At 41.0% G+C, this 12,269-nt stretch overlaps 1 protein-coding gene across 2 annotated transcripts; it reads right to left on the bottom strand.

The window, feature by feature from the left end:
* Positions 1-1,317: 1,317 nt before the first annotated feature.
* On the bottom strand, positions 1,318-7,724 carry MED7 (mediator complex subunit 7). 2 transcript variants are annotated; one of them, XM_045998819.1, is made up of 2 exons: positions 7,671-7,724; positions 1,318-2,243 (listed from the first exon to the last, which is right to left on the bottom strand). In XM_045998819.1, the coding sequence occupies exon 2, from the start codon at positions 2,224-2,226 to the stop codon at positions 1,525-1,527; it is 702 nt and encodes a 233-aa protein (XP_045854775.1). In that variant the 5' UTR covers positions 2,227-2,243; positions 7,671-7,724; the 3' UTR covers positions 1,318-1,524. The 2 variants fall into 2 exon arrangements, with proteins under 2 accessions (XP_045854775.1, XP_045854776.1); XM_045998820.1 differs by lacking the exon at positions 7,671-7,724 and adding an exon at positions 7,582-7,656.
* Between the last annotated feature and the right edge of the window lie 4,545 nt (positions 7,725-12,269).

Raw genomic sequence — 12,269 nt, 5'->3', positions numbered from 1 at the left:
CCAAATCTCATTCTAATTACAGTTCACATTAGAACTCTCACTTAGTTTTGGGCAAGTGCCACCCAGGACCTCCAAGATTATATCCTCCAAAAGTCAGAATTTAAGATTCCTCGTGGAATTTTGACCCCTAATCCTCCCTACATACACACACTCTTATACAAACTATGTTGTGACTCTTATAATGTTACCTGTTTTTTCCAGAATTGCAAAGCAGCCAAAAATTGGTTTAATACCTCCTAGCCCAACACCCTCAAAGTTATAAAATGGTTAAGGCCATAGGAAAACACTTCTTTGGAGAGTTGCTCAAGTGTTATCCAACATCCAGCTGCTCCCCCACAAGCATATGGGGGCTCCTCTTCCCCTTCAATTTAATCTCAAGAGCCTGGACTGTGTCCCTAGTGTCCCAAAATCTGTATTAAACATATACAGGAAAATAAAAAACTGGCCAACTAGCTGCCCAATAGAGAGGCGTCTAATCTACTTGGCAATAGTCTACACTCCTGAGATTTAAGAAAAGGATGCAGGAACAGTTCACATATATAGAATAGGCCTGTAGCCACATTAAACTAACTTTGCCAGCTCTAAGACTAGAAACCTCAATAGAGCAAATCCCTGAAGGATGGTATACCAAGAATTGGGGTAAGAATTAAAAGTAGGTATCTGGAAAAGATACTATCTTTATCAATGATACACCCATATTTCATTGCTAAGAACTTAGTTCCATGGCTGAATGCAGACCCAAGAGGAGTGAAAAAATGTAGACCCTGGCAGCCACATCTCAGGGGAATAAGCATCTCCAGTACACAATTCAACAGTCTGTTACCAGTTCCCTTCCCATTGCAGGCTTCCAGCCTTAGTGAGTCTGAGTATAGCTTCGAAGGAAATGTATAGCTAATTACATTGACATTTTACCAAAATGAATGTAACAAAAAGTAATCAAAAGATTTATTATCTGAGTGACTGGAAAAAAGTTAACAGACCTACCCAGGGTAGGAACAAGAAGCTGAGATAGTGTGTTTACAGAAGCAGTCAAGAGGAAAAATAAAATTGCTGTTTTATAACTCTATGAGGTTCCTCTCTTTTAACATGTTATACTACATTTTTAGAGATCAATAAGTTTTTAAATAAAGTAAATCTGAAGATTTTATAATTTCACATTTATACAGCTTGATATCCTTTATTTATCTATCATTCTTAAAGCAAATGACAAATCTAGTTTTCAAAGATGAAAGCTTGCTATTACTGAGAACTTCAATGTTTTCTGCAACTCTAACTCCAGGAATGTTTCACACAATCGCAGAACTTTCCTTTTTAAGTTAATTAATCTTAATGTATACATATATAATCATTTGCCTATGCTTGCCACTTACAGCTGGTAACACCTCCTAAATGATGAAGCAGGAGTCAAGCCATTCACATGACTTCTAGTTATATCTCTTTTAAGACTCTCCAAAAGCAAAATAACGAATATAGGACATTTACTAAAAAGAAAAGGAGAAAAGCAAAAAGAAAAAGAAATATCCTTCATGGTCTTTCATTCATTTCATCAATTAGGACACACAGGGCAGCATCTTTCTCTATAATCTGGTCTCTCCTATGACCTGAATTTTCTCTTTGCTGTTCATTCTGTCCAGTACAATTGTTGTTATCATCAGCATCCATTGGTTCAGTTTTTACTCTCATCCCTGCTTCTGAATGAGGCAGATCATCAGGCAAAGAAGCCAGGCAATTCTGAATCATCTCAATGACTCGCTCCAGATGCTTCTGAAACCGCTCAGCTGTTTCAAGGCGTTGACGTTTCTGCACCTCCATCATGACTCTCAATGTCTCTCTTGCTTGGTGGGGTCGGTATTCATTTATGAGATGATGCACATGTACAAAAAGCAGCTTAAGATCTTCTAGTTTCTCTTCTCGTTTTATACTCCCAGGGCTCCTTATCAAGATATCTAAGAGGTCTAAGAAATTAATAAGAATAGACATATTGAGTTTTCTCAGTTCCTTCTTGTGATCAAACTGCATAGGATGAAGCCGTTCGATGCCCTGGCTTTCTAAAGGGCGGATGATAAGATCATCACATTGGAACTGATTGCCAAACATCATATAACTGTCTTTTATTGGAGGTGGAGGCTTGGGAGCTAGGCCTTCCTGAATATTTTCATCTGTATATTCCTTGATGTACTGCATTGGAGGTGGAGGAAGAGCACTCACTTGTTGCGGCTCACCCATAGCGGAAGACCAAGAACCTGTGGAAAAAAAACAAAGATTTAGAGTACAGCTACAACACAAACCTATCACCTTGGGTGACTACAGACAGTATTTTCTTTTTTTCCCCCCCTGGCAAGTTTGGGGCCCAGGACAAAATGATCTTAGTTTCTAAAACAACATGGAAAGGCTGCCATCTTTTTCTAATTAGCATTATATCGCTAAACATCCAACGACTTCTCCTTCTCTGCTTAAGACTTTCATTGACACACACAAAAAATTTAAGTAGTGTATTTTTATCTATAAATAAAATCTGGATCCCATATCCCTCACCAGTTATGTCATTTATCAACACACTTCCCTTCTGCCTTGGCGTGAACCTCCATTTAGGTTCTCTTCCTACTTCACTGGACACTCCCTCTCAATCTTCTCTACCACCATTCCCCTACCCAAATTTTAATGCTGACCTGTCTCAGAGGGTTGCTCTGAGGCCCTCTCCTCACTCTAAATTAGGGAATCACAAACTCAAGTGCCAAGGGGAAAACACTGAAGCACTCTGGGGCAGGAATTCATATGAATTAAGCAAATGCAAGCCAAATCTCAAAGCCTCCAGCCACTAGCATTCATGTGGGAAAGAAGACTCATTGTTACTCAGTTTATTGATTTCTTAAAAGGCAGCAAAACCCCAGATTTTATGCAGAATCTCTCAGTTTTTAAATACTGGTAATTAATTCCAGAAATCGTCAAGTTCTCGTCAAGAAATCGTAGGTTCAAAATCGTCAAGAAATCGTAGGTTCAAAAAGAACTTATCTACAACAATCTTTGTGGTCTGTGAGTCAATAATTTTAGAGCTCTGCTTTTTATTTTCCCTTGGGTAGTATCAGTCAATTCCATGGCTTTTATAAAACACCACTTCTACCAGTGGTTCTCAACAAACAGCAATTTTGACCACCAGGAGATAAATGGCAAGGTCTGGAGGTATTTTTACTTGTCACAACTGGGCGATGGAGTGCTACTGGCATCTAATGGATAGAGGCTAGGGTTGCTGCTAAACACTAACAATGCCTATGACAGCTCCCAACAAAGAATTAATCCAGCCCTCTATGTCAACAAAATATTGTGCCAAAGTGGAGAAACCCTGTTTCTACCTCCAATCCAGACTGCCTGAACTCCTTCTGGATGGCTCATAAAGCATTCAGACGGTGCCTCCCCCCAAAAAGAATTACCTCCTCTCCTATCATCACAAATCTATCAAGTCCTGTTGATTCCACACCTTCACTATCTCAAGTTCATCAATTCTGACCAAGCCACCATTTCTTCTCCTGGAATATAATCGTTTTCCCAGGGATCTTTTTGCTTCCATTACTGTTCCTCCACATAATAGCCAGCATAATTGTTTTCAACCCTCACTCCTCTTTCATTGTATCCTAGCAGTACTGTCTTTAACGTAGTATTTCTACACTATTCTGTAACTATACCAACTTCTTCTGACCTGGGGTCTTTACATACACTTTTTTTCTCTGCTTCAGGCAGTAGCTTAAAATGTCACCTCTAAAGAAATAACTTAGTGGAACAGTAATCAAAAACAGATCCTACCTTTCTTCTTTTATCCTCTGAAGCAGTATTTGATTTCTCTCCCTGACCAGACTGTAAGTTCCATGGGGGAAGGACTCTTATCATATAGTTCTATGTCTACAACCTTGCACAAAGCTTCATAAATATTTGTTAAGCAACTTCATCCATTTCAGGAGGGCTCCAAATCAGTGGAATTTGGAAACAGGTACAAACATACTTAATGTGTATTCCCTCTTTTTTTTTTTTTTAAAGATTTTATTTATTTATTTATTTGACAGAGAGAGATCACAAGTAGATAGAGAGGCAGCCAGAGAGAGAGAGAGAGAGAGAGGGAAGCAGGCTCCCTGCTGAGCAGAGAGCCTGATGCGGGACTCGATCCCAGGACCCCGAGATCATGACCTGAGCTGAAGGCAGCGGCTTAACCCACTGAGCCACCCAGGCGCCCTGTGTATTCCCTCTTTTGACTGTTTATTGTTTGTCTTCTAATACAGGACATTGAGTATCCAGGGATGATGACTTTGACAACAGATAATATCTGTGTACATACTATGTGCCAGACAGTTTACTTTTCTCAGGCTGTGAGAAAAACTGCTCTTTCCACTTTGGAGATGAGACAATTGAGGCTCAGAAAGGTTGAACCACTTGCATAAAGTCACAGATTAAGGAGTGAAGGATCTAGGGCCTAAAGATCTCAAACACTACACTATACTATCTTTCAAGGATAAACAAAAAACACTCCCACCATCCTAGTGTTGCTTACAACCTATTAAGGAAAACAGACAAAAAATAACTACCAAGTTTTGAGGCTAATACAAAAGACAAACAGATCTAATTACCAAAAATAAGTCTAAAAATTACATATAGGAAAATGTATCATAAGCAAAATTAAAACACAATCCCATTCTTCTGGGAAAAGAAAATGCTTGCAAGCTAACCAAGAGCAAATACTAGAAATTTTATTTTGATTTTTAAAAAACATTTTCTGACTCCATCCCCACTGGAAGGAAAGCACTAGGACTTCAGAAACTGCCTGTCTTGTACACAACTCCACCTCCAGCATCTCAACACCTAGAAGATCCTCAATAAAGAGCCCCTGGATGAGTTTTGTTTTTGTTTTTTAACCCATATTTTTTAAAACCTAGAAAAACAAACAAAAGAGGACAAGAAAAATGCATATGCTGAATAAAGGCAGGAAAATACTCAGACTACTACATTTCTAAAAGCAAATTTCTAAAAACGATGCTTTTCATCTAACAGACTATCAAGATTTCAAATATTCCATCATTCAACAAATATTAGAACACCTTCCATGTGACAGGCACTGGATTCCAGCAGAGGTCAACTATCCTTTTGATGTGGTTCTTTTGGAATGTTTTTGGTCAGGTTTGATGGTGTCCAGAGCCAACGGCCAAGAAAGAATTCTTGAGACGTCTTTGGTGCAAAAAGGTGGGGGACAGAACCCATGGACAAAAAGAGCTGGACTGGAGTCCTGAGGAGTGGTCCATTAAATACTTTCAAGTTGGGAGGGAGTTAGGGATAGGGTAAGCCTCCAAGGAAACAAGGTTTCCAGGACCCTGAGGCTAGCTATTGTTAGGAAAGGTCATTTATTACTGGTTAGTAAAAACTCAGTCAAGAGACCCTTCAGATGTACATCAGTGAGTCATATATACTTGGGGGATGACTGCTAACATGTATCTGGGGAGTAGAGACTAAGAAGGTTTCCAACAGAATTTTTATATGTTAAAGTAGACTCACAGGATCATGGGGGTTGGGCTAAGATTACCCGCTGCCCTTAGCAAAGTATTAACATTAAGGCAGCTGAGTTCCTAGAGGAATGTCACTCTGCCTGTTTCAAGGCCTAGTCAGCAGGATGTAGGTAAGGAAGTGTAATGATTTTTCTTCTTTGTTTCCCACATCACTCGTACCAATATTTTTTACAGGAAAATTTCTAGAATTAGAATTGCTGGCTCGAGGAGTATCAGCATTTAAAATTTTGATACTGCCAAATTAAATTCCAAATATATATTTGTTTCCTTTCCTGTCAGTTGTGTGTGAGAATTCTCCCATAATGTCTTGGGTTTTACAGGCCCAGTACCCAAGAGTGTTGTGGGGTGGCTGCAATGATGGCTTCTGTGAGAACTAAGGTGAGTGGGGTCTTTGCACCCCAACTGGTTTCCCTACAGGGCCAGAACAGCTAAGAGCCTGATTCTAAAACTGGGATGACATTCCCAAAGAAGAAAACGAGAGAAAGTGATGTGGGGAACAAAAGAGGAATGCAGATAAAATTAAATCTTATAACCTGCAGCCCATCCACAAATACTTGAGATAGGCGGATTATAACTCCTCCAGCAGCGTCCACTGGGACTTTAACATACGAAAGTCCTTTTGGAACTTCCCTTTATTTCTCCCAACCCCAAGGTATAAAACCACTTGCTCCACATAATCCTGGGGCAGCAGGCAGCAGCACCCACAGCTTCGGATCCTAACCTCTTTCCTACATCAGAAGTACGTAAAAATGTGCACTAGGGGTGTTTAATGCAGCGATGTTTGAAAAGAGAAGAAGTCAGAAATAATCCATGACTTCGTCAATATGATTGCGTAAAGTATTTCTATGTAACACAATGCAGCCCTTAAGGAAAAAAATTGGTAAAACCTCATGGGGGCAGGGTTATAAACACTGTGTCCTGTTTACAACATAGGATAGCTGCCAACAGTAATAATCAACTTTTTAACATAAATTCAGAATTACAGAAAGTTGAATGAAAAGTACAAAGAACATTCCATATTCTTCACCCAGATCTCAAAATGTTTACATTTTCCCTCACTTGCCTTAGTGGTCTCCCCCAAATAAGAACGTTCCCTTACTACCAAAATCATGGAATTAGCGCTGATCTGGTATTTCAAAGGCAATTTTAGACTGCCCAAGTTTCACCTCACTCAGGCGTCTTTCATTTGGGGGTCCTGTTTCGTGCTTCCCAACACCATTTTCCAAGGGTCACAGGTACCGTCACAGGTACGTTTTAAATCCTCTCAGTCTTCCTACAAAATCTATGAATTAAGTACTACTGTTAACTTCATGTGCTAAGGGGAAGCGTTGGCACCAGATCAGAAGGCTAGTAAAAAGCACAGCAAGAATTCTTATCCCTGTCCTTTTCGTTACTCAGTACAAGCTTTAAGTCAGTGAAGTATGGGAACTTGACATACTACAGAAGTGTGTATCTGCATCGCTTCTCTCGAATGAACTTTTCAGAGGCAAGGTCTTTCGTAAAGCCAGCGCCAGGCGTTACAGCGGGTTATCCGACTCAAGATTCACCTTCCATAGTGCTTGTTCCAAGCTAGGGGCTTAACCAAAAAAGGACGGTGTTCCAGGGTCCCGCCCCCAGACATGTGATTGGTTTCATTTACGGTGAATGCGGTCGCTGGAAAGCCGCTTTTAAAAACTCTCCAAATGAATGTGACCGAGAGGTTTGGGGTCGGCCGGCCTCCTCCACGCCCCACTAACTCGGCCGATTTCAGTCTCACTGCCTGAGGAGGGAGGGCGGGGATGGTCACTGTCAGTTGACAAAGGCCGGAGGCTAAAGGACTCGCCAACTCCGCACACCTTAGCAAACTAGCGGCGCGCAGGGCTAGAACTCGGGTCTCCCAACCCGCGGTCTGCCTCGGCCTCCGCACACAGAGAAAGCCCCGAGTCTGCCGCGCCGAAGCCACCTTCCACCCCGCTCCCCACGGGCAGCAGCGAGGCGGCAGCCTCCGAGGGACGCAGGAGAGGAAAGTCAGAGAGCATACGCCCCGCGCCAGGCCTACCCCATTCCCTGCCCGCCCTGAGGAAAGCGCGGGGTCCGGGAGGAGAAATGCAGGCGGAACGAAGTCCAAAGTCGTCGCCGCCCACTCACCTCAGCTCAGGGTTTACACTGGAGCCGCCTTCGCCTCCGCAACCGAAATCCGACTTCCGGCCGTCTCCTACAGGAAGAAGCCCCTGACGCTGTCTTTTGATTGGCTTAAAGAGCTGTCTTTTAGCCGAGGCTCTAGGCCCGCCTCCAACTAATAGCTTGCTATTGCGCCCGCGCATTTCTATCCCGACTTGGGCGGTTTTGTTGCCTGTGGGATTGTAGATGGGGGCGTATGTGTTAGTATTTTATATCAGTAAAATTAGCAGTTGGTAAGTTTCACTCCTTATTTTTCTTGTTTTTTAACGCCTAGAATTAAACAGCGCATCCATATGCCTTACATGCAAGTTAGAAAATACAGATAAACAGGTCATTTTTAATTATAGCTGCTCTAATCCCACTGTCAAAAATAAAATTACATTAATTTTTAATCTGGAAATATTTGTGAACATGACTGGGAATCAATAACTTTCTCAGTTTCCATTTCTTCACTATATATTCCTTTTAATTTCATTTAGAAATTGAAACATGTCTAATTATATTTCCAGGTAACGGGTTAACAAATATAAAAATGTATTTTTTTCAGAGGCTGGGAATCTTACAAGAGCATATTGGACATAAAAAGGTTGTTATTCTGATAAAAGTTTTCAACTTTACCTCTTTAAGATTATTTAATTTCATTTTTTACAAAATTACGGGGTTCCAAGTATATACAAAAGTAGAGAAAACTGTACTCATCCACCTTCAATGAGTATCTACGCATTAGAACTAAACATTATTTCAACATGCATCTCTGAAATAGGGCTCTTCATTTCCCTCCATAAACACATAAACATTATTTCATTTAAAATTAAATTAGTAACTATTTAAAAATCATGAAAATCAGGGGTTCCTGGGTGGCTCAGTCAGCTAAGCGTCTGACTCTTGATTTTGGCTCACATCATGATGTCTGAGTCATGAGATCACTCTGTGCTCATCTTGGAATCTGCCTGAGATTGTCTCTCCCTCTGCACCTCCCCCTACCATCCCTCTCTAAGGGGAAAAAAAAAATAATCAAAATCAAGTGATTATTTGGATACCATTTGTTTCAGGATTCAATAAGCCTTTGTGACTGGCTGATATGTCTTTCAATTACCTTTTAACCCAAAAGTTCTGCTAAGTAATAAAAATTTTAACCCAGTAAATTTGAAAGATCTAATTGGCTTTATTAATCTATTCATGAATCGGGCAGAATCCCATCTTGTAGGTACAGGTGAGCTCTAAGGATGTGTACCAAATGGGAAGTCTTTTTTTTTTTTTTTTTTTTAAGTAGTCAGAGAGGCAGGCAGAGAGAGAGGGAGAAACAGGCTCCTCACTGAACCGAGAGCCCGATGCGGGGCTCGATCCCAGGACCCTGAGATCATGACCCGAGCCGAAGGCAGAGGCTTAAACCACTGAGCCACCCAGGCGCCCCCCAAATGGGAAGTCTTTATAGAAAGCAGGGTGGAGCAAAGAAGTTATTAGCAAAAGAAACTTTTGTCTCACACAAGGTCTATTCCCTTAAGGGGAAGAGCAGGGGCTTTATTGTGAAGATTACCTCATCTTCCTTTGGGAGTGAGAGGCAATGGCCCATGCCATAGATTACCTCATTTTGTGCTGACCAGAAAATTCCAGATTGATGGGTTTAAAATTTCACTCGTTGACAAACCATGAGAGACTCTGGACTCCAGGAAACAAACTGAGGTTTACAGAAGGGAGGAGTGTGGTGGGGGATGGGGTAACTGGGCGATGGGCATTAAGGAGGGCACATGTGATGAGCACTGGTGTTATACACAACTAATGAATTGCTGAACACTACATCAAAAACTAATGATGTACTACTATATGTTGGCTAACTGAACATAAAAAAGTAAAATAAATAAATAAATAAATAAATAAATAAAATAAAATTCCACTTCTTCGGGCACCTGGGTGCCTTTGGCTCAACTCATGATCTCGGGGTCCTGGGATGGAGCCCCACACTGGGCTCCCTGCTCAGCCAGGAAACTGCCTCTCCCTCTCCCTCTCCCTCTGCTACTCCCCCTGCTTGTGTTCTCTTGGTCTCTGTTCAAAAAATAAATTAAAATCTTTACAAAAAATTCAGATCACAAACTCAAAAAAAATTTTTTTTTTCAAAAAAATTAAAGGTTAAAAAATTAATAACAAAATTCCACTCCTGGAAAAGTTGAAACTCCAATTAAGTCTTAGTTTGCTATCTTGTGGGCAAGTGACTCCACCTTGGACGTGGATGGTTTTCTTTTCTTTTTTTATTTTTCCATTTTTAAAAAGATTTATCTATTCATTTTGGAGAAAGAAAGCACAGGGCGCACCTGTGAGCAGGAAGAGGGGCAGAGAGAGAGGGAGAGAAGCAGACTACAGGCAGAGCATGGAGCCCACAGGGCTGGATCCCACAACCCTGAGACCATGACCTAAGCCAAAACCAAGAGTCAGGTGCTTAACCCCTTTGTGGTTTTCTTTTTAATAGCCTTCTCCATCTCAGTTCTCCTCTCCCCTCATACCAATGTATTTGTTGAAGAAATCCATTCACTTACGAGTGTACCCCATTCAGACTTTTCTTCCCAAATAAGACCAATGCTTTTCCAGGGTTTTAGGATTCTTGTCTCAGAGAATCAAAGAATGAATCTCACGGACACAAAAGAGTGAAGTAAACATTTATTAAGCAAAGGTGAGAACAGAAAGGAAAGAAAAAAGCTCCCTAGAGTGAGAGGGGTCCTGAATGGGTTGCCACTGTGGCCTTTTACTGGCAGTCTTTTATTGAGAACTGACCAGGAAGACTGTGGCCTTGAAAATCTTGTGTGGTCTTGGTTTAAACAAGGACTGTTGATAACATCCTAATGGCTTACTTCTTTGAGGTCTGGTCAGTTTCCGTGATTACAATATAGCTGCCATGGGGGGAGGGGGGGAAAAGTACTCCCTAACATTCAGGGCCAGGCAGTCTGATTTGTTCCCTTTCTCTCTGGTTTTGTACACCTCCGCGTTTCTCCACATGTGGGCTTTTTGTGAGCCTCGTCATGTAGGCCCTGTGGGAGCCGCCCCAGTGGGGTCAGGGGCCTCCTATCTTTCCTGCCTGGCCCTTAACCCTCTCCTTATTCAATGTGACCCACCCCAGGCCCTCCCATGGTCATTCTTGGTCCTCATTTTACTCCAAGCTCAGCCACATTTGGCACGTTTGATCCTTTGAATTGTTCCAGGACTCAGTTCTCACTTCTTGGTGGGATCTCATCCGGTGATAATAACCAGGTGACATCCAGGCCCTGTCAACACACTCTCCTTTGTCCTCAGGCCTCCCACCCAACACTATCACACATCTTTACTCAATGGCACTTCACCCAATTGCAAAGACTCAGATCTAAAAATGTTTTGCTCTTTTTTTCTCTGATACTACCATACCTGCCTGTTGTATTACTTTTATTTAGAATAAGTAAAAGTCCCAAACATAACCAATTTTCACCATTCCTACTGCTATGGTCCTAGTCCATGCCACAGTACTGGAAACTGGACTTCTGAAATAGACTTCTAAATGGTCTCCTTGCTCCTCCTCTTGTCCTCCCCTAGCCTATTTATCACAGACTTATAATAGAAGATTGTCTTTATTCAGAATTCTCCAAGGTTTTATATCATACTTACAATAAAAATCTAATATCCTCACAATGGCCTATATAAGGCCTATATAAGTCCTTGGCTGCTTCCCCAATAAAATTTCCCACCATTTTTTTCCATGCTCACTCTTCTCCAGGCCTTATTTCTTTCCCTCAAAATTGCCACCATAACTCTTGCCTCAGGGGCATTGTATTCTCTCTTTGACAGATATTGACATGCCTCACTTTCTCAGTTCATTCTGGTCTCTGGTCAAATGTGACCTTCTCAGAGAGGTCTTTCCTGGTCACTATATAAAATAGTAGTTTCCCTAATCATTCTTCTGGGGGATGCCCCAGTCCCTTTATAATGCACTATCCTTCCTCCATAGAACTTATATGTGATATCATATTATGAAGTGATATCATATTATGTGATATCATATTATGAAGTATTTTTATTTATTTTTATTGTTTTTCTTACCCATCAAAATACAAGGTTCATGAGGGTAGGGCCTTTGTTTCATTCACTGCTATATTCTCAGCACCTAGAACTGGTGGCTGAAGTTGGCAGGTACTCAATGGACATTTATTGTATAAGTAACAAAATGAATTCAATCACATTTGCAAATGAATTCACAGTGTGACATTGAAGGATAAATCAGTCTACTTAGTCAAAGCCCCATTGTGTGAAATTATATTCCTCTAAATTTTTGCCATTATGAATATACTGGATGAACATCCTGGTGCATATTTGTTTGTACATAATATCCATTTTTTTCCTTGAGATAAAGTCCTGGAACTTGAGTTGCTGGACCCAGAGGTGCAGTGTCTTTTGGGTAATAGCCGGATCAAGGTTAGAATCTGGAACTCTTAACTCTCAGTCTCGTGTTCTTTACAATAAACTACAAATAAATAATGGTATGAAATTCATATTGTGAAAGGGGCTAGTGAAAATATAGCATGTAATAAATATTTCTTTGTGTGGCTA

This window comes from Meles meles, chromosome 3, assembly GCF_922984935.1.
Source record: "Meles meles chromosome 3, mMelMel3.1 paternal haplotype, whole genome shotgun sequence".
Lineage (NCBI taxonomy): Eukaryota > Metazoa > Chordata > Mammalia > Carnivora > Mustelidae > Meles > Meles meles.
This window is presented reverse-complemented; position numbering and strand designations above follow the sequence as displayed.